At 38.8% G+C, this 21,232-nt stretch overlaps 1 protein-coding gene across 1 annotated transcript in view; it reads left to right on the top strand.

Annotated features, from left to right (window-relative positions):
- Window positions 1-2,882: 2,882 nt before the first annotated feature.
- The window catches only part of itcha (itchy E3 ubiquitin protein ligase a), a 36,102-nt gene continuing 17,752 nt past the window's right edge, over window positions 2,883-21,232 (top strand). The window contains exons 1-11 of the mRNA XM_066702773.1: window positions 2,883-3,042; window positions 11,024-11,115; window positions 12,227-12,368; window positions 13,087-13,211; window positions 14,374-14,508; window positions 15,957-16,005; window positions 16,417-16,595; window positions 18,039-18,243; window positions 19,248-19,343; window positions 19,927-20,101; window positions 20,499-20,568. Coding sequence (XP_066558870.1) covers window positions 11,046-11,115; window positions 12,227-12,368; window positions 13,087-13,211; window positions 14,374-14,508; window positions 15,957-16,005; window positions 16,417-16,595; window positions 18,039-18,243; window positions 19,248-19,343; window positions 19,927-20,101; window positions 20,499-20,568 — 1,246 coding nt within the window. The 5' untranslated portion in view covers window positions 2,883-3,042; window positions 11,024-11,045. The remainder of the gene's footprint in view (window positions 3,043-11,023; window positions 11,116-12,226; window positions 12,369-13,086; window positions 13,212-14,373; window positions 14,509-15,956; window positions 16,006-16,416; window positions 16,596-18,038; window positions 18,244-19,247; window positions 19,344-19,926; window positions 20,102-20,498; window positions 20,569-21,232) is intronic.

Here is a 21,232-nt window from a genome sequence, read left to right as displayed (position 1 = left end):
GTTAATTGCTGTTATGTATTAGCTCAGGTTCAATAAGGTGTTGGTGTCATTATAATAATTAACACAGCAGTGCTAACAACTGATGAGCCAATATACTTAGCAGAGAAGTGTAGCATTTATAGCAGTGATAATGAAGAGAATCCTTCACTGAAGCAAGATGTCCTTTAGTTCTATGGGTAGATATTGAATAATAACAGATACTACTAATCTCTCTGGCTTGCACTCCTCGATTGCATTCAAGTCAGGCACAGGGCCAGCTGGCTCCATTACAGTGAACTCTCATGGTTCTGCATGTCTATCTTCACTTTGATGTGTGTGTCCTTGCTTTTGTGCAGGGTAGAACATTGGTCATTGTCTCTGTACTTCTGGGACTCAAATCCAGTTTCTTGAGGGGCACAGGATCTGATCATTTTCTCTTGCAGGTGACCTCTCAATTACTTTATTGAAATGTCTTAATTGCTTAATTGGATGTATTTACTGTAGAAAGTCTGCATTTTAATTACTGTAGCTAAAATATTTGCTAATAGGTTGATACATTTTTCAATATTATCTTGTTTTGCCTGTTTAATCAGACTGATAGTCAAGTGATGTACTTGGAAGTTCCAGAGGAATTAACCTGAAGTGGAGCTTGATTAAAACAAATTAAATTAAATTAGTTGACAAGGCGTATGGATATGTTCCCCCACTTAGTGAAGCCTTGATTTGTTTTGGTTCGCAATTGTCTACAAATGTCTGTTTCCCAAAATGAAATTGGGGATAGATTAGGATGTTTCACTGTTTTCCCAAATTAACTCAATTGTTACCTCTTAAAGGAATTTGTCCTACAAATGGCATTGATGGATATCATTTGAATTCTGGATGTAGATCTAGTAGGCTATGATTGTTCACTTGTGAGGAGGGAACAATTACACACTTATTTGGGATTTAATAAATCTAATAGAGCTTCATACAGGGGCTGGCCTAAAGTGTTTGCCAGAGTATAGTTCAATTTATTACAATTTTCTCCATGTCTTTTTTGTAGAAAATTGTTCTTAGGAGACCATTTGCTCACATCCAAAGTGTTACCTGTGGAACAAGAAAAAAAGAAAGATTTACAGTTATCACAGGCAAATGTATACATATATAAGAATTGTCTGGTTTGGTTCATTACTTTTATTTAAGTAGAAAAAAAAAGAATCAAATGATGGCTGATAGTGTGTCTACTGTTTTAACAGGTAGATTGACCTTTGAAACTATTGTGTAAAGGGTTTGATTAATTAAACCAATTTGATGTATTTAAAATGTTATATGATCAGTCATGTGTTGTGTGTTAAATAGTGTAGTCTCCTTGTAGCTGTTTTAGTCCACAGGGAAATGCTCAGTAATAATAATGAATAGAAATGATGGAGCATTACTGTGGTTGCCATAGCGATTGAAGCATCCTCTTGCTTCTGATCATTCTGTGTCTACAGTCCCAGTGATGCTCCATGCAGTCATATTTCTGCACTTACAATCTGTTTGTGTCATAGTGCCGTGTCATTGCTCCTTAATCTTCATTTCACAGCTGTTTTGTTGAGTAGTGTTTATAATTATGTGGTTGTCAAGGTCAGAATGTCAGTACAGGAACAGTTCAGTCAGGTTCATTGTAATGAGAGTGCAGGCTGATGTACAACTGGGAGGAATGGATCTCCTCTCAACATACAATGTTTTCTGGACAAAGAACAGCAGCTGGAAGTGATACTGTTCTTTGTTTCCCTGATTCCCCTGAAAATCAAAATTTGCATACTGCAGGATTTTTCTTTAGACATTTTGAGAATGAACTGTAGACCATTAAAAAAAATGCTTGTGTTTTAGTAAATACCTTCTCCTAGTGAAAGGCTTTTCAGTCATTTTTCTGAAGCTAGTGTTTTTCTTAGACCATTTTTCTGCTCCTGACCTCAAGGTTGATGTCCCATTAGGACTGCAACTTTGATCTTAAAAGGGCCACAGCACAGCAAGGTTAGCAGGCCTAGCTCAGATGGAAGACGTGTATGTTTTGAATATGGTACAAATATATATATATAGTCACATTGTCGCTGGCTGGATTTGCTGGCTATGGAAAACAAAAAATAATGAGAGCGAGAGAGAGTGATGCAACACAAGTATTTCTCCCCAGAGCAATGCCACCTTTCCAAACACAAAACTACTCTGTCTATTTTTTGTCTTCCTGCCGTTGACCAGGCACAGAACTGACGGACACAGGCAGACACACACAGGAACAACACCACCGTCCCTACAATTAACATCTCAAAGGATTCCAGATCGCTACAATATTTATTTTATAGGATGAAAATATATTTAGAAATGATCATATTATTTGTAACCTATAAAACAAATACATGCATTACAGTCTAAAATATATTTAAAATATATCATATATCTAAAATATACCAAAAGGGGCCAATCTGGGCATATGAACAATATGAGGATCACACATTTCTACCATAATTTAAAAAATATATATGTTCATTTGGTTTGGGATTTCTGTTGAACAAAAAGTAAACACAAACTCATGAGAATTTGCTGATATTGCAAGGTAATGCGTGAAAATACTTGATCACATTTTATTCAAAATAAATTCAATACATTTGTTTATAGGCATCTTAACAAATCCGTTTAGCCCAACGGAAAAAAAAAAACACTGTTAAGAGGAAAGCCTTTATGAAAATACGTTTCTGTCCCGTCAGGGACATTCCTGCAAATCACGTGACACGCACCACTCCTGCAGCTGACGGGGAAACCTGCTCGAGCGCGTCTCGGAAAGATTGAGGTGCGGCCTCGCTGTCAGTGTCCAATCAGATGGCGCACAGCGATCTGCGTGCGGCTGGGGTGCGTTAGCGGCCGGGCGCGTCACGTCGTGCGTAAGGGCGCGTCACCTTGCGTGCTGTCACGTGAGAAGGTTACGAAGATGGTGGAAGTTTCTTGCTAGGAGTGAACTGGAGTGGAAACCAAAACAAACAGGACATCGGACTTCGGGAAACGGCACGGATATACCACGTTGACAACAGCGCCACATTGACACGGGTAAGAGAGAATCATTCCCATCAGGCACTTAAAGGCTCCCATTAAGATGGCTTTCGCCAGCCGACGGATGTCTGCTCTGTCGCTATCGTCGGCTTATTGTATGTTGGAGTAACTCTCAAGTGTCCGCACGGGGTTAGCGATGCCAGCCAAGTCCAATCTGAATTGGCATCGTCACACGATCTGCATTATTTTAAATCCTTGTGCCCAGTCTGTGGGCTGCCACACTGTCTACAGCACTGGCAGTGTCCTGCGACTCCGCGGTGAGACGAGCCGGGAGAAAGGAGCCCTTTTGTGCCGTGTTGTTGTTGCTGCTTTGAAGAATTGGGTTTCTGGTTTTCTGTCTGATAAGAAAACCCCTTTCCTCTCTCACTTAGATGTGTCACAAAATCACACAAGACACGCAGCTACTGTCTGGGACTGCGTTGCATCAGATCAAGTCCAAAGTCCCTCTTGTAGGACTGCATGGTTTGTAAGTGCTCCTAATTGAATGATTAGGGTTGAGTACTTTGAAGGATCTCTTGCTAGTGAACTTCATTGTTATTTTATGGGTATATTTTATTTTGATCGTTTGTTTTGTATAGATTATAGGGACATCAAGAACAGCTGTCTACAATGTTGTATTTACCTTCTGATCCCTGACGTCTGCGCCCGACCATTCCTGCCAACGAAAACAACGTGTTTATGTAAAGGAAGACACGTTATATGTAACTGGACGAATTGTCAGCGTATGTATACAAACAATAAAACGTATACATCCACACATTGCATCGGCATAGCTAACTAAATAGCTTCCACTAGTGTTCTTGCAACCTGTCTACAACATGTTTTTCGTGGCAAGTAGATTGATTGACTTGGAAAATAGATTAGACCTAGGTTTCCTTTGACATGAATTCTTCTAGGTATGCCACAGTGCTTTATTTACAGTACAAGATCCCCTGTGAGCAGCTTTGAACTTGCTTTTTCTAGCAAGCACCCAACCCCTCCACCAACTCGTGTGCTTTTGTTGACACATTTGTAGTCCTCCAGTTGTTTGTGAATTTGTGAAACGGATGCCGTGAAAGAAGACCTAATGTAATTGAAACCCTTAACCTAGAATCCGTGCTTTAAATGCATGCAAATAAACACTCAAGTTGTGAAATTCAGTGCATTTATGCATTTAAAAAATAACTTTTTCAAATGTAATTTAGCATCTAACTAGTTATTTATTCTGATCTAGTAGACTGGTAGATAGTAGCTCATGATGTATTTGAACTGTTTCCATCTGTACTTGTTGCATGCACTGTTAAATGTGTTCAGTGTGATTCTGTGTGGCTGGATTAGATTCCCCACTCTTGCTCAGTACCTTCTCTGCTAAAAATAGCTACTGAATAAACTGCTAGGAAGAAAGCTGGGAAAGGAAATGTGCTTCACAAAACTCTCCAAAGTCCTTTGAGAAGCATTGCATACTTAAAGCCGTTTCTCACAGTAATTTGCTGTGCCAAGTCATTTTCTCTAGTTCAGGTGTGAGAAGTCTTTGCACAAGGTATTTTTGCTGGAACAGTTAGAATGTAAAACACTATCTTCGCAGAAATCCATGTTAAATAGAAAGTACTCTCGGACACTAAAATACACTAAAAGCGAAACGGGTGAAAGAGCACTTGAAGTCAAGTGGGGGGGAAACATGTTGATCACAAAATACATTTTTCTGTTGTTTCTTTTTGTACTCTTTAAATATTATCGTTGTACTTCAGGTTCAAGAGCTGGGAGTGCAGGGTCTGATTAGAATTGGTCTACTTTCACAAACTGCATATAAAATTATGTTCCTTATAAGTAGCCCCATATTAACTACAATATTTGTAATAAGTGAACCTTGTCAAACAAGTCTTTGGAATGTAGAGAAAATGGTTTCACCGCCTTATTGAAGACTATTGAAAAAAAAATAGGAATGCTACTTGAGGGGGAAAAAAATAAAAATAGATTAGACTACATTTCAGTTTTAGTTATACTGGAGAATTAGGCCTAATCATCCACACTGAGTCTTAAATAGGAAGCAGTATTTGTGTGGGAGGAGAGATTGTATAATGGAGTGCAGAAGTACCTAAAATGATTCAAAATCCACCTGTCACGTGATCTTTTCTCATTTTCTTGTCTTTTAAAAAACAGGACTGCTTCTTCCTGGTATTGAGTGTCATCACAATGTGTGCTTAATAAGTGCGAAACCAAAGTGTAAAAACCAGAATAGTTACTCTGAGTAGAGCTGAGTTCCATGTGGTTCCACCCTCTGAGTGCGCAGATAGGGACTCGACCTCTTCATATACATGTATCTCAAGATTTAATGTTTTTATATTTTATTCTCTTCCCGACATTAAATAGGTAATTTGAAACAAATGTATTCGTTCAAATCATTATTTTCTAAAGTCGTTTGAAATAAATGTGTTTCTATACTTTGTGTTTTAGGTTTGTAGTGTTTGGAATTTGCTGATAAGTGTTTTTAATTGCAATACATCTTTAAAAACAAGAACTGGGGGTGATCATCTGTAGCCGTGCAGTGAATGTTTCAAGCAGAAGTGGACGACAACTCCAAACTTTCTCAATTCTTGCAAGAGTAAAAGACAGTTATAGAGTGAGTACATTATTGTGTCTGATGCAGGATTGTGACCTCTTCCTCTCGGGTGTAATCACACTTGGAAAGATCACTGCATTGCTGATAATTGCACTGAATAGCTGTCACTTGTTTTGGAGGCTCTCTTTGACAGTGAAGTAAATTGCAGCCTCTGCGAAGTGAAGAAAGCAATTAAAAAAAAAAAATAGGACGACAAACGAATGAATAAACAAAGCAGCTTCAAGCAATTTTATCATGTACTTTTGCTTTGTATCCAACTACTTTTCTTTCTTTTATTTTTGAAGTATTTAAAACCATTTGTTTAGGTTGGGTAAATATATTTCAAAGAAAGGAATCTTGATTTTGTTTCTGGTTATGATGTTTATAATTGGTACATGGTAGATATGCCACTGACCAGTCAATGTCTGCAGGAATAATGGCTTCTTGTTTCATCTCAGTGCAAAATCAAGGTGCTTTCTTTGTTTATGCTGCAGAAGCAAAATAAACCTGCATGGAGGACACTCTTTTGAAGTGACAAAATTCTGTGTCTTACAACAAAGAAATTAATGATCACCTATTTTGATAGCCAACCAACAAAAGTGTAAGTGCATTACAATCTTAAAAGCTTTATTGAAGATGTTGCATATTAAGGTATTGTTGCTGAGGGCAAAACCTTGCTTGGTGTGTGTCTCATTGTGAGCATAAAATATAAGAGAGAATTTGGCCTTATTAATATAAAACAATTTTACCTTAAAATAAACTTGTGGGTGAAATATGGAACTGTCTGAAAATGATTTATTTCTACCACATTATTCTGAAAGATAAGGCAATCTACTTCATAGTTTTTTCTTTACTTTGTATGGAATGTTTTTATCAAATTAAAGTGGGATATTTGTTCAGTTGCCCTCATTGTATTAATAATAATAGGCCAAGAATCATTTCACTTTGAATTCTGGTAATTTGACTCTGATAACCTCTGTCTGTAGTTTATCTCCTTGTGCAGCTGTTGTCGAGGTGGAGGTAGTGGTGGTTATCGTTTCTTTAACTTGTGGATCCCACTGAGTCTTATTGTTGGGCACTCAAATCTATTGAATTTCACAGTAATTAAACTTTAGCACTGATCATTTCTTGAAAGTTGTCCATATGCTCAACATGTTGAGAAGAAAAAGAAACCCATCAAACTAGAGCAAAATAAGTCTTGGTTCAGTTCTCTGAGTAAGAATGACATTACAGGTAACCTTCTGAAATCTTTAAACATTTGGCAAGGAAGTCTCTAGCTCTCATATTTTTAATTTGTTCACCTAGGGTAACAAGTCATTATTTACTTTTGTGTTTAAAATCCTGGTCTCCAGTGAGCAGGAATGCAAGATTTGCAACTGCATTAGCAATCCAGTGCTTTGAAGGGCCAGGTACATCTCCTGTACTTTGTGTGGTGGAGGATGCTGCTGAAGATGACGGTCTGGGCTCATGTGGGCCAGACCATTTCAGAGATCAGTACTGCTGAGTACGGGTGCTGTCCCATATCAACCACTACAGAAGGCTGATAATGTTCTTCCACTTTGCCACACCTTAACACAACCACCTCAAGGCAGGGGTGGGGGGGGTCTAGTACAAACCTTGACTCATCTTAGAGCATTATACACACCCATTGATTACATCTGCGGGAATCTAGCTATCGTAACAGTGGGATCGAGTTTCAAAGCTGGGTTGAAATACATTTTTGCAGTTCTGTGCTGGAAATAGATAATTGTTTTCTATTTCCAAAATTCTGGTGCCATCTGACACCATGAAACCAAGTGATCATCGCCAGTTATTTAACGAGCAAACCTGTTACGGGAAAACATTACCCTCCGCAACATTGTGTGAGAATTGAAGAAGTCATTGAAAAGTTCTGACATCCTATGAATAATCAAATCAATAGGGTTGATGACTGTATGGGTCCTGGTCAATTGCTTTCAATAATGGGAATTATGAAAAATAATGCAATATTGAAAGGTGTGAATTTTGAATTGAATTAAATTGAATTTTCTGCTCACTGATGTTCCTTTCTAGGAGTAGTTGTAGAATAGCTTGGATAAGTGTCAGCACATTGTGTTCCCTCAGAGTAACCATTCCCGAATAGGCTTTAAAGAACAGTTCCCTAAACCCTAATGCTGAGCTCGAAATAGAGCTGGCAGCCAGTTGCTGTTTTATTAAGTGACTATCTAGCCCAGCATGTCAGAATGGCTTCAGGAGTCCACTTAAACACTGAAATGATAAATAAATTAATCAGGGAAACTGCACCAGTTTGGAGAAGAATGTGGTGATACCACAGTTAGTGGTTAAAAAACGATAATGATCGATGGATGAGAGCCGAAAGCATGAGAACCAAAAAGAATCCAGTCTCTGCTAAGCTGTTAATCTTATACTCGGATCCTGAGATTTAAAAGAGAGGAGGGGAGGGCTTGCCATGCTGTTGCTGCACTTTCTCGCCAGAGTTAGCTGTATTGCTCCTTTACAGGAACACTTTGTGCTGCATCACAAATCAATTACTGATTGTGAAAACTTGTGGGATATATGTATTGATCACTTCACATTAGATCACCTAAGGTTGAGTCTGGTAACAAGTGAGCAGTGCACATAAGATTTTGACCACCCATCTAAGTGTCTGTGGGTTTTTGTTTGATCTCTAATATTCAGATGTCATACAAATAATAGAATTTTAGGGTGATTTTGATTTTCTCAGCCACTGATTCTCGCACCTTTTTCAGAGTCCTGAAACCCACGTGGTTTTGATTGACATTCAAGAGGAAGCATTGGCTGCTGGTGCATTGTAAAAACAGAAGGGTAGATTCACCATCACAAACTAGGGGAAAACGCCATACAAGACCTAAATTACAAATAACACACACTATCTCAAGTGCAGTCCATCAATGGAATCAAATGGTTAAGGTGTAGTCTTATTGTGTGCTAGTCTAGATCTGAATTTTGTTTTTTATTTTTTTATTTAGAAGGGTGTAAATTTTGGCACATTGGGCAGGGGGTGGGGGTGAGATTTGGCCATCATTTTTGGGTTCAGAGTCTTTATTGCACTCTGCAGATTAGTTATACACCAGCTAGTCATTTACAGCCTTTACTGCCAAGTATACCTATTGGTAGGCTTTGTGATAAACACAGCAATTAATTATTAACATAGATGTAATATAAGTGAAAGTTTATTCTGCAGTTGTGTGTGTGTGTGTTTGTCTGTATGTGTGTGGATCATATATTATGTACAACTGTTAAAAGCAGATGAAAGCATTTTGTAGTAATGCAAAGTAAATCTAGATTGTGAAGAAATACATTAGTAATGCAAATGATGAATATATCCATAATATAACAGATCATTATCCTTTTGCTTTTTTTGCTTTCATCAGCATGACCATTTTTCTCTTTATCTTCATTTTCGAGAGATTGTGTAATACATTTCTGGAAAGCAGAGGGCAGTTGCAGTAATGGTCCATCTGTAGGCAGGATTTGGAATGGAATGTCTAAGGTATTTAGTTTTCTTCAGACATGTCCGGTTGAATGTTACTTGCGGAGAAACATGTATTTCCTTGTTAGAATTGTGTGTACTATCTCAAGAACTTCTAAATCTTTTAAATTATTATTTTTAGTGTGGAAAACTCTGTAATGAGGACCAGGATGTGTTATAAGGGACCCCTTCTTTTAATAAGATCCAGTGTGGTTTTTGATACCTTGGTAAAACTATTGTTAAGATCCCTGCAAAGGTGAAAGTAATGAATTGAGCGTAGAGTGGAAAATAAGTAGTTTGATTATAAGAAACAGCTTTTACAGGATGCGTTTTTGTTACAACGTGATTCAGTGTAAAACTCTTTAGAAAGTCTTCAATCCTCGGGCAAGCAAGGCATATCAACTATTTCAATTTTAATGGTTACAGTTTGAATCTTCCGAATGCAGACTTAACTACATTAGAATGACTTTTCAGCTGAAATCGCTTTTATTTGTTTAATCCCTGCCTTGGGCTTATAAACCAATTAAATCTGCTCATATGAGGCATTCACTCTTTCCAACATGGATTTAATCCTTCACGTATGTAAGCTATTGAGACATTGGAGCAAATAAATGCACAGGAAATATAAGCTTCTCAACACATTCAAAATGACCAAACATTATCATGTTCTGGTTGGTATGACTGAAAGTTTGCAAACACAGTTCTGTGTGAATGTTTTAAATGATGTTTGCAACGCCATGTTTTTTGTTTCTCTCATGTTTCCTGTGGTAAGAATATGCTATGTGTTGGGCATAGAATTGTTCTGGTGAAAATAAGAACAGCATAGGTTTGCTCTTGAACACCCTGCTAGTTACACAGCTTCTCTCTGGCCAAGTGCTCTCCTATTGTTACCATTTTAATGAGATGGTCACTTGAGGTCGACCATGGCAGTGGGTCCTACAGAAACCAAAGCGGCATTCTTTCAGCCTCCAGTTTCATAGCAACAGAACTGGTGATGACCTGATTAACCAGTTTTGTGTGGAAAAATCTTTTGTATTGGCCCAGCAGAAACAAATCAGTGAATCTCTAAAAATACAGCTTCTCAACATCTCAAATTCTGTTAGCAAGGCACCACAATTTGCTCCCAGGAGTTTGCTCCTTTCCACAGATGTAATGTCCTTTGCCTAAGGTTTAGTTTTACACAGTTTTTTTGATGCAAGTAGACAACCATAGTCTTGTAGCATTCCCCAAATTCAGTTTTGTTACAAACGTGTGCATACATTGACCCTCTGTGCTGGCCGCCTTTTGTCAGACCAATTGCTGCATGATAACATTACCAAATTCATTACTCCAGCTTATTGGCCAAGGTAGATGATAATAAAACCATGTTACCAGTGCAGAGAGTGGTGTTTTGCAAACACTACAGTACATAACAGGATGTGGAGATTTTTTTGGTTTGCTTGTTTTTGTATGACAAGTTTATGAAATGTTAATGGGTTATACACTTTCTATAAAAATGATCTCTTCCAAAAATAAAAGTCAGCTTACCCCTAGGCAGTCTACCCTCTTAACTAAGTCCTGCTTTTGTTTTCCTGCCTTAAGGGCATTTTTGACCGGCGGTATCAGTCATGGTAACCTAGAATAAACAGCCCTCCAATTGAAACCTGGAATTCTGTTGCGAACACAACCTGTAATGAGCAAACCCAGCAATTGCGGTTGGTATTTAGGTAGTTCACCACAATGCTGTCCTCAGCAGGTAAGCTTTCCACTTCACACAGTTTCAAAACGGTTACAGTTAATGGGATTAAAGTGTGAAGTCCATTTGGCAACATTTTTGACAAAGCAAGATTAGGTCCTCACCCTCAGGATGAACATTTTGATTTGTTTGTGTTTTTCTCTAATATTTCCTTCCTCTCTCTGTGTTCCAGGTTGATCACCCAGCCCTATGCTATGGCCTGTAGCACTGCCCGAACAGGCCCTGTCAATGGATTTACCATGAAGGCCCAGCTTCAGATCATTGGTGGGTTTCCAATTACAAAACAACAACTTCATGTTTGCAGTTAGTCGTCTTTTGCTTGCTGCCAAAACGCATAAACGACAGGTGCACACGCCTTGTATGATATTTGTTGATAGCCAGGATTGTATATTGGAAGAATATTTTACACTGGTAAAATAATAAGCAAAAAAATAACCATACAACTATGCTTCCTGGTTCCCAATGCACAGTTGGGCCCCATTTATTTTTTGTTCTTCTAACACAGCTCTCTACTGCACATGCAAATCCTAGATTTACCTGGTAGTAGATTTGATACTACTATAGTGAAATTGCCTGAATTTTCAAAAGCTAAAGTCTCCCAAAAGGAAGTGACTGGAGTCAGAGATCCCAATGGCTTTTGCAGATGCTGTTTGAAGATTTAGCTGATCTGCAAGTGCCTTCTGTCACCAGTGAAGCCAAAACACTTAAACACTGCTCTGTCCATTCAGTAAATTGTAAATTATTTTTTAATTTTATGAGATTGCAAAAGGTCTTCTTGTTTTCTCTTTTCCCTTGGAGGAGAGTGCATTTAACATAAAAAACAAACAAGCATCACCTGTCAAATATCTTTTACTTCCCTCAGGGAGTTAGTGAAAGTGTGTGTTGACTGTTATGGTCACCATTTAGATATACATTTTTTGTGTAACCTCACCAAACATTATTGCCTGCTGTATGTTTTCGCTAACTCCTGAATTACACTGTGGATGAAAGATTGTGATGCCCAATTAACTATTATCTTTTGTTTTCCCTCACTCGTATTAAAATCTGGAATTGAAATGATGGAAAGTCATCAATCTGTTAATATCTGTGTTTTATTTTTTTAATCATTTATATAATTTCCATAATTATTACAGTATTTACTACTGATTTTACCACTGTGAGTGTCACTTTCGACCAAATTCAAAGTGGTTGATTGTCTTGGAGTGAAAGTGTTTGGAAGAACTGCTGACTTGTTTACTCTTTGTTGACATTTCGGTTCTTGAGATGACAAATATTTGTCAGAACAACCAGATTATGGGTTGTTATTTGTTATTTGCTCTACAATTATGTATTTTTTTTTTCTGTCTTTTCTTCCTTTTCTATTCCTTCCCAACAGTACTGTCTGCAAAGTTGAAGGAAAACAAAAAGAACTGGTTTGGGCCAAGTCCTTATGTGGAGGTTGCAGTGGATGGGCAGTCAAAGAAAACTGAGAAATGCAACAACACTAATAGCCCCAAATGGAAACAGCCTCTCACTGTGTAAGTTGGGTTAACTTAAGCTTTAGTACATGATCAGCTCCTATTAGGCACTTTCCTGCACTTATGTAAGTCCCCCTTCACATGCTTAATATAGTAGCTTACAGAGTATCAAATCCAGGAGTCAGTTTCATGTGTAAAGAGCGTTGCCATATCAGTTTGATAGTCACCGCCACAAATCTGTCTGCTCACTTCCTTACAGGGGGCAATAGGACGGATAGATTGAATTGTCAAGCAAAACTTAGATACAAGTGTTATTTCATGTCAGTGTCTGCAATACAAAAGGCCATGGTTTGGCAGGGATAGCCATAAAAAATGTATAATATCAGGAAGTCATCTGTCAGTGGTGACACATGTATGACTCCCAAAAGTTGGCCCAAATCCCTGACAGGGAAAACAAGTCTGAACAGTTGCTGCACCTGCAGCACATGTTAATGATTGGACTGAAAACAAAATCTTGCATTCTTTTGATTTGCGTTCAGTCCGGGCCATTACAAAAAATAAAACGGGAGGAATCTCAGCAACGTTCTTTGTTTTCCACTACTGACTTAAATGGATGATAAAAGATCCTATTCTTTCCAAGCACTCAGGCTGGAATCAATATCTCTATGCAATCAGTGTCTCTCTGAGTGATTATGCTTTATTCTCATATGCCTTGACGGCAGCTGAAAATTGAGGCTTCCACGTATTGCTGATATGCTTTGTTCTTCCTCTTTCACAGCATCGTGACCCCCTTCAGTAAGTTAATCTTTCGGGTCTGGAGTCATCAAACCCTAAAGTCTGATGTTTTATTAGGAATGGCCACATTGGATGTCAGTGAAACCTTGAAGTCCAACAATATGAAAAGTGAGTGTTTGCCTGCTGTGGCCTCACGAGGTCTGTGTATGCGAGACATTTGGCTGGATTAGTTTTAGAAGCGTACTGTATTGTTTTGTTCAAGTACCTCCACCATGGAATGTCAGTAATGGCAACACCAGATAATTCAGACTGCATTTATAACCTAAATCCCCTCTTTTTGCATGTGTTCACCAAGTCACCGTGTTGACTTGTCCGTGTAGAGAACTTTTCCTTCCTTTCTACGTTCCGCTCTTACAATACAAATGAGTCAACAGGAATGCTTTTGCCACCTGTCAGATAAAGATTTAGATATATATGGGCAAGTGACTTTGCACTTTTTCTTCATGCGGCCACACTAGACATGCCACAGGTGTTACACTTCTTTTTCTTCATTTTGGTTAGTTCAGTTTTGGCTATCCTGAAATGGCTATGCTTTCACTATGGGGCCAATCAAAGCTCTGAACAGTTAACGTCAAAGAACAAGTAGGCATTATAATTTAAGTTGGCGTTGCCTTTGAGCAGGTTGTTCTGGAAGCCTCAGGTCTTTTTTTTTTGTTTTGTTTTCCTTCTAATTGTTTTCCTCGTTATTGTCATACCTGCCCCTGGCTTAATTTGTCTTTGAACTGTGATTTAGTAATGATTGTGCAGAACATCTGGTGAATGTATGTCCTATTCCTGAGGTATAAGGTCATAGACATTACATTGCATGGGACTAAGTGGAGTAAGCAAATAAGTCTACTGGATTTCCTATGAGTACAAAGAGTTCATTCTTTTATTCCATCTCCTCTTTAAAAGTTGCTTATTGAACATGTGACTTGAATCACTTGACCATCCAATCCTTTTCCCCAAATGCATTGAGTGTACTCCACAAAACAACAACAACCAAGCATTCAAGCCAAAATAATCTACCAATGTAAGTTGAATCCTACATACAAAACAACTTTTCTGTTTACGTCGTGGTACAGCATGGCTAGTGTGAGTTCAGATTGGTCCATCATTTATAATTAATGCAGGTATTGTGTGGCTTGTTTTCTTTTAAGTTTGTTTTTTAGTATCAATATTAGAACTTGTCTTGAAATTGTAAATCCAGTCAAGGGGCAGTGTGTATGCAGGGGACAGGAGTTATTGCCTTCTGAGTTCTGTTTCTTCACATCTCTCTCTCTTGTCTCAGTCTCCGAGGTTGTGCAGACATTGCAGCTCTGCAGCGATAAAGACCAGACTGATGTGGTGGGAGACTTGTCGGTCTGCCTGGATGGGCTGCAAGTGGATCCAGAAATGTTTGCATCTGTGGACATGAACAGTCTGAGTGAGTGAAATTGAAAAGGATTGTAATTGTATTGATTTTAATTATATATTTTATTTTATTGATTGACATTTTCCTGCCAAGTAACACAGAATCATCCAAGCATTTCTTTAGACAGTCATATGTCAGACAATTCTCACGTACAGAAACAGTGCAAGTAGTCTTTGAACTGGTTTTCAGATTGTTTTGCAAAGCCCAGATTGCTGTGCTGCATCCGGGCATTTAGGTCTCTGTTAAATTTGCAACACATTATGAAAACGTTTGTTAATGCTTAACAAAAGTAAAACGGAAAATGGAAAAATGGGCAAAAGCAAAACATCAATCTGAGTTGCTCGACACTAACACAGTTTCCTGATTTTTATTCCCTAGACACTCTTATTGTGTTTTAGACCTTTTCTAAGCTAAGGACATTTAAATGGTCCCCAATCAATGGTAGGGCAGCTTGTCTCCAGAGCATTCAAAACAGACAGACCCCTGTCAAAAGACTATTTTTTGGAAATCGACTACACTTCAATCAAGTTATAACAGTGATAGGAGAATGAAAGGACTTTGCTCTGGGTTTGAACGTAAATCTCACTCCGTAACCAATGTGATTTTTGTGGGCAGATTCTGTCTACATCTAGATTGTCAGTATGACCCCTGCAAGCAGTGTGCAGCATTCATTCATTCATTGCGGGCCTTTTGATTTGTTATTCTTTGATTTTAATTAAACGTACTGATTCCCTGAATATAAATGTATTATTTATCAGCATCAGTGCTTCTATGAAAACTGTTTGAGTGTGAGTGCGGCTTCCATGGTTGGTCAGCTCTCTTGAGTTACCAGATTAGCACCGACTGATTCATAATATGCTTCCCTTGAAATACCACAATAAAATACTCCCACTTATTCAGAACCAGTTGCTAAGCTTTTAAAACATTTTTGCAAATGTGCTTTAGACATCTACATTAGTGCTACAATTTCTAATCTTTAGCCTGCACCCTCCAGTTTATATAACAATTGGGCATCATCACAAAGGACACTCTTCATCTTGAAGGTAAAAGTCAATAGATTCATACCATGAGTCCAACATCTTGTTGTGTTGGTGAAAGAATTGTTATTTTAAAGCAATCTTCATGGTCACTGTTAATAATTAGATTCATATGAAACTGTAAAGCTTTCCTAGCTTTATACATTTTTATCATGTAGTCCTTCACTCTATAGTCCACAGCTTACCAATAGAAGACTGTATAGTCGAAAACATCCAGCTGCGATTGACTCTGTCTGTGTTCCCTGTCTGTCGCTGCTTCTTTCACTAAATTAAGTTAAATATGTATTGCTTCTAACATGCAAAGTTTTCTTGATATATTGGCGGCAGAACTGGAATAGAGTGTGACAGTGTGTGTGCGCTGTGCTGTCCTCCCATAGGTTACATCGTCAGCTTTTCTTAAGAGATCTCTGTTTTGTTCTCTAGGTACAATTCCAAATGGGGATTCACGGCAGAACAGTGACTGTGTTGTGAGGTATGAATCATTGTTTCTTTATAGGTCAATTGGTAGCAATTGTGAAAAACTTGAAATGATGCTGGAAAATAGTAATTATTTGATTCCTAAGTACTGGAAATGCTTTTGCTGAACTTTGCTGAAGTCCAAACATGTGGTGTAATGCTCTGTACTAAACAGCAGCAGTTCAAAAACAGAAATTTACATGCAATTGCTGTTTAGAATTAAGGGAAATTAAGGCCAGCTTGCTTTGTTTGTGTGTGTGTGACTTCCAAGTTTTGAAAGCTCCCCTATCTTTATATTTATATTTATATTTATCCAGGCCAACTTACATTTGTACCCATTTATACAGCTGGGTATTTTAGTGGAGCATTGCAGCCTTGATTCTTGGGTGCAGAATTCCCAGACCGATTCTCCTGCTTTGTGTTGCAGGCCGAAGAGAGACGCGTCCCCCTCTGCCGAGAGCATTGAGGACATCACTACACCAAACGGCAAGGCTGTGAACGGCACGGGTTCCCCCGCTCTCTCTGGGGGCGGTTCCAAACCCTTGCGGCCCCCGAGACCTTCCCGACCCCCTCCACCCACCCCCCGGAGACCTACCTCCTCACCAGGTACAAATCGAGAATTGGCTTTCCAGGGAGACATTGTTGGAAACTTTCTATAACAAGTGTTACACACTTTGTTTAAACTGGATTGCAAATGCAAGTGTCTGAACATATAATTTCAGTTGCAGGACACCGCAGGTTTCTGACACTGCAAAAGGCACAGGCATCTCTTATTTTAGTCTTCAAATACTGCAGGGGGAATTTAACATTAACCTTGAGCTCATGAGTTATCTGCCTGCCACTCTGTACTAGGACCGATCTAGCCTCAAGTTTTACTGCTAAAACCATTCTCCACTAAGTGACATTTTTTAAATGGTCTGATTGTGTAATTTGAAATGCATTCGAAACACTCCATTCAATGTATACGATATACAACTCTGTGTACAATATTAAAGTTATTATTGGGGCATACTTGCATACCTCTGGTGTTCAACAAGAAGGAAGTGAGATCTAAATATTTTAAAATGTTTTACAAATCTTTTTTTCTTCTAGCGTAGTAGGGAACTTACAGTGAGGGAAAAAAGTATTTGATCCCCTGCTGATTTTGTACGTTTGCCCACTGACAAAGAAATTATCAGTCTATAATTTTAATGGTTGGTGTATTTTAACAGTGATAGACAGAATAACAACAACAACATCCAGAAAAACGCATTTCAAAAAAGTTATAAATTGATTTGCATGTTAATGAGTGAAATAAGTATTTGATCCCCTATCAATCAGCAAGATTTCTTTTATACAGGTAAAGAGCTGAGATTAGGAGCACTCTCTTAAAGGGAGTTGGTGCGATTATTTGCAAATGGAAGAAACAAAAAATACCTCCTTCCCTCAGCCAGGGCATTGAAAATGGGTTGTGGATGGGTATCCCAGCATGACAATGACCCAAAACACACAGCCAAGGCAACAAAGGAGTGGCTCAAGAAGAAGCACATTAAGGTCCTGGAGTGGCCTAGCCCGTCTCCAGACCTTAATCCCATAGAAAATCTGTGGAGGGAGCTGAAGGTTCGAGTTGCCAAACGTCAGCCTCGAGACCTTAATGACTTGGAGAGGATCTGCAAAGAGGAGTGGGACAAAATCCCTCCTGAGATGTGTGCAAACCTGGTGGCCAACTACAAGAAACGTCTGACCTCTGTGATTGCCAACAAAGGTTTTGCCACCAAGTACTAAGTCGAAGGGGTCAAATACTTATTTCCCTCATTAACATGCAAATCAATGTATAACTTTTTTGAAATGCGTTTTTCTGGATTTTTTTGTTGTTATTCTGTCTCTCACTGTTAAAATACACCTACCATTAAAATGATAGACTGATCATTTCTTTGTCAGTGGGCAAACGTACAAAATCAGCAGGGGATCAAATACTTTTTTCCCTCACTGTATATTCATTCTTCAATTTCACTGAAAATGTATTTCAATCTTAATATTATCCATTTTCTCTCATTTTTATTCTTGTAGCACCTAGCACCTCTGCGCCCAGTGAAGGCAGCAACTCTTCCAATTTGGAGGCTGCGGTGAGGATATCAACAGCAGGGGCCTCGGAGTTAAATCCACCCAGCTTTACATCACAGGACCCTGGGTCAGCCGGCACCAGGCCGAGTGCGGCCGTAAACCCAGCTGCTCCCCTTGTCAACCCAGTTGGCACAGGTCCTCTGCCCCCTGGGTGAGTTCCTGCCGCTCCTCGAGAGACCGTCTGTGTGGTCTGGGTTTTCCAGCACGTCTTCTGACTAAATTGGCTTTAAAGGTTTCTGACATACAGATCTCTCCACACATGGCAATGAAGAACTGTGCTTGGAAGAGTCTGTGTGTTTAAATGAATATGTTTGTGTGCAAAGGGTATTGAAGGTATTGAACAGAGTTTGGGCTAAAACAGACCCCATCTAGTCTTTTACACACTTTCCCCCCCTCAGATGTGTATAACCAAAAGGTAATCAAACCGCTCAGTCAGATTTATTTTCTTGAATTAAATCTCAACGTTTTCATAGAAATACTGATCTCGCTGGTATTATCCTCTGATTTCCTGGTTCCATTACTGTAGTCAGTGCTTGCACAGAAACATTTGTTTACCTGCTCCCTGGCCTGTCATGTTGTCAGTTTAAACTGCAGGATCAGCAGAAATGCCCCCTGCCTCTTGCAGGGCATTGTGCTGCATTCGTGTTATCAGCACTGCACATACTAGCGGGATACTAGCTGGAAGAGCACGGGCGCGCCACAGTAAACACAGCACAGGATTCCAGAACGCATATTGATGAGCTGTGTTGTCGTCAGTTGGTGGCTTCACTCTAAAGAAGCTCTGTTGTTCCAATAGTGGGCAGTTGTCTCTCACAATGTAACTGCAGCTTCATTCAGAGGGGCTATTGTACTCCTCCAGAGGATTTGTTTACGTACTGTATTAGAGATTGAATGTGCCAAAGGCAGAAAAATCAAACTAAAACCCTTCAAGGAAATTAGATTTGCTATCATAATATTGTTAAGAAAGAAGTTAACTTTTATAGTGTTTATAAATTAATTATTGCTCTTGGTAAAGTACATTAGGGGGATGCAGGGAGTAAATATTTAAAACCGTTATTTTATTGAATAGGTATTTATTGTGGAGTCATGCCTGTTTTGTGTTTGGTTGTACTTTATTTATTTATCTTTTTGTTTGTCTTGATCGCCTATATGCAGTTGGGAGCAGAGAGTAGACCAGAACGGCCGTGTTTATTTCGTAGATCACATTGAGAAGCGGACAACCTGGGATAGGCCCGATCCACTGCCTCCGGGGTAAGATCAGCTTCATTCCTTGTTGACAATAAGACATGATGGTTTAGGTTTATTGTAAGGAGCACTGTTTTTACATTTGTATACCATAACTACATTTTCTGTACACAATTCACACACTTCTGGTTTATATTCCTGACATATGGGTTTTAGATTTCCACAAAGCGGGAATGTTGTGAATTTCTACATTGCCTCATTACTGAACTTTTGCAGAAAACAAAATAATCTTGAATCTTGAATCTAAGTGAATTGGCTGAAGTCTGGTATTCCTCAAATGTTAATTTCTCAGTGGTTTCCTTTAAACTAACCCGGGAGACTGAAACATTAGCAGTGTGGTCCACATGAAAATGGATAAAAACTGTAAAGAATGTATTCAGTATAGTGATTAGTTTGGTGTTTTTCTACATGTGAAGGGTTTGCTGTGCTTGTTTCTGAATTAGAAACGTGCACACAGCAGCTGTTTACAACACAAACTCGGTTGCCATCACGGATGCTGCAGGAATGTCTAGTGCTGTGATTATAATGCAGGATTAGGTGCATGTGAAAGCTCCTAATGGTGGCATTTGTCCTTTCCCTCTTCACCCAGTTGGGAGCGACGTGTCGACCCCATGGGCAGAATATACTATGTCGATCACATCACAAGAACAACAACCTGGCAGCGCCCCACTGTCGAGTCCGTGAGAAACTACGAGATGTGGCAGCTGCAACGCAATCAGTTGCAGGGTGCCATGCAGCAGTTTAACCAGAGGTTTATATATGGGGTAGGTGGCACAACACCCACGGCTCAGTAACCGCAGCCTTCTGTTCCTTTTTCTCAGACGTGGTAATAAACCTCTTGTTCTTGTGCCTTATTAGCAGTCAGGGCACTCAAACCACTCCTTGCATCTTATCAGAGCAAGCTCAGATATAAGAGTCAGTCTGCGAAGGCAATACAAATGTAGTTTGCTTAGAAACCACTCTTTTGGAAATTGTCAGTAGTGTTAGCCAGCTTTCTCTCACATATTGATAATTCAGGTTCCTGTTCTTTAAAATGCTTGTATTCATTAGCTGACAATCGCAATGGAGGACATGTTTTTACAATGGTGCTCTTACAAATGGCCAGTGTTGATGTGCTTTGTTTTAATTTGTATTTTATTTTATTTTTTATATCCACTAAAGCTCCAAGATCAAGTCCCAGCGACACAGAATAAAGAATTTGATCCACTCGGGCCTTTACCACATGGATGGGGTAAAACTTATTTCATAACCCGTTTTATTGCAGAGCAATAAAGAGTGCCAGGCTCCAGGGTTCAGGAATAATTGCTTTTTCACACTCCCTGAGATTAGTCTTGCTGTTAACATTCATGTTTTAAATTTAAGAAGCTATCTGACATGTCCGTAATTGTATTTCTAGAATATGTCACAGTATATTATACATTTGTAAACTTATCAATTTATGGATTTTCTTTTTTCTCAAAAAAGTTTAGAAATGTAAGGAAAGACTGCAGACATTTGATAGTTCACCCAGATCTCTCCATTTATTTCTTGGTTTGCGAGAACGCTCTTCTGGTTCAGCATTTTGAAACTCGTTTTAAAGGGCATCTTTGAAGAGTTTTTGTCCCCTTAGACTTAGGGACAGTGTAAGACTGTGATGCCTTTTAACTTAAACATTCACCAGCGTAAGGAAAGACCATCAATAATTCCACTTCTAGGAAATCAGAAAGGTGTTTTTGTTGAGAAACTATACACCAGATTCTGGAAGAACCAGTTATTCTTTAATAATGTAATTGTTATTTAATCAGAAGTTTAATCTGCCATTTCTTTAGGGAAATTAATTCAATTTTCTACCCTAACATCTATAGAAAGGAAGGATATGATTTAATTATATGTTTTTGTGTTTATGTAATTGACTG

Source organism: Amia ocellicauda, chromosome 4, assembly GCF_036373705.1.
Source record: "Amia ocellicauda isolate fAmiCal2 chromosome 4, fAmiCal2.hap1, whole genome shotgun sequence".
Classification (NCBI taxonomy): Eukaryota; Metazoa; Chordata; class Actinopteri; order Amiiformes; family Amiidae; genus Amia; species Amia ocellicauda.
The sequence above is the reverse complement of the archived record's forward strand: the minus strand, read 5'-3'. Positions and strand labels throughout refer to the sequence as shown.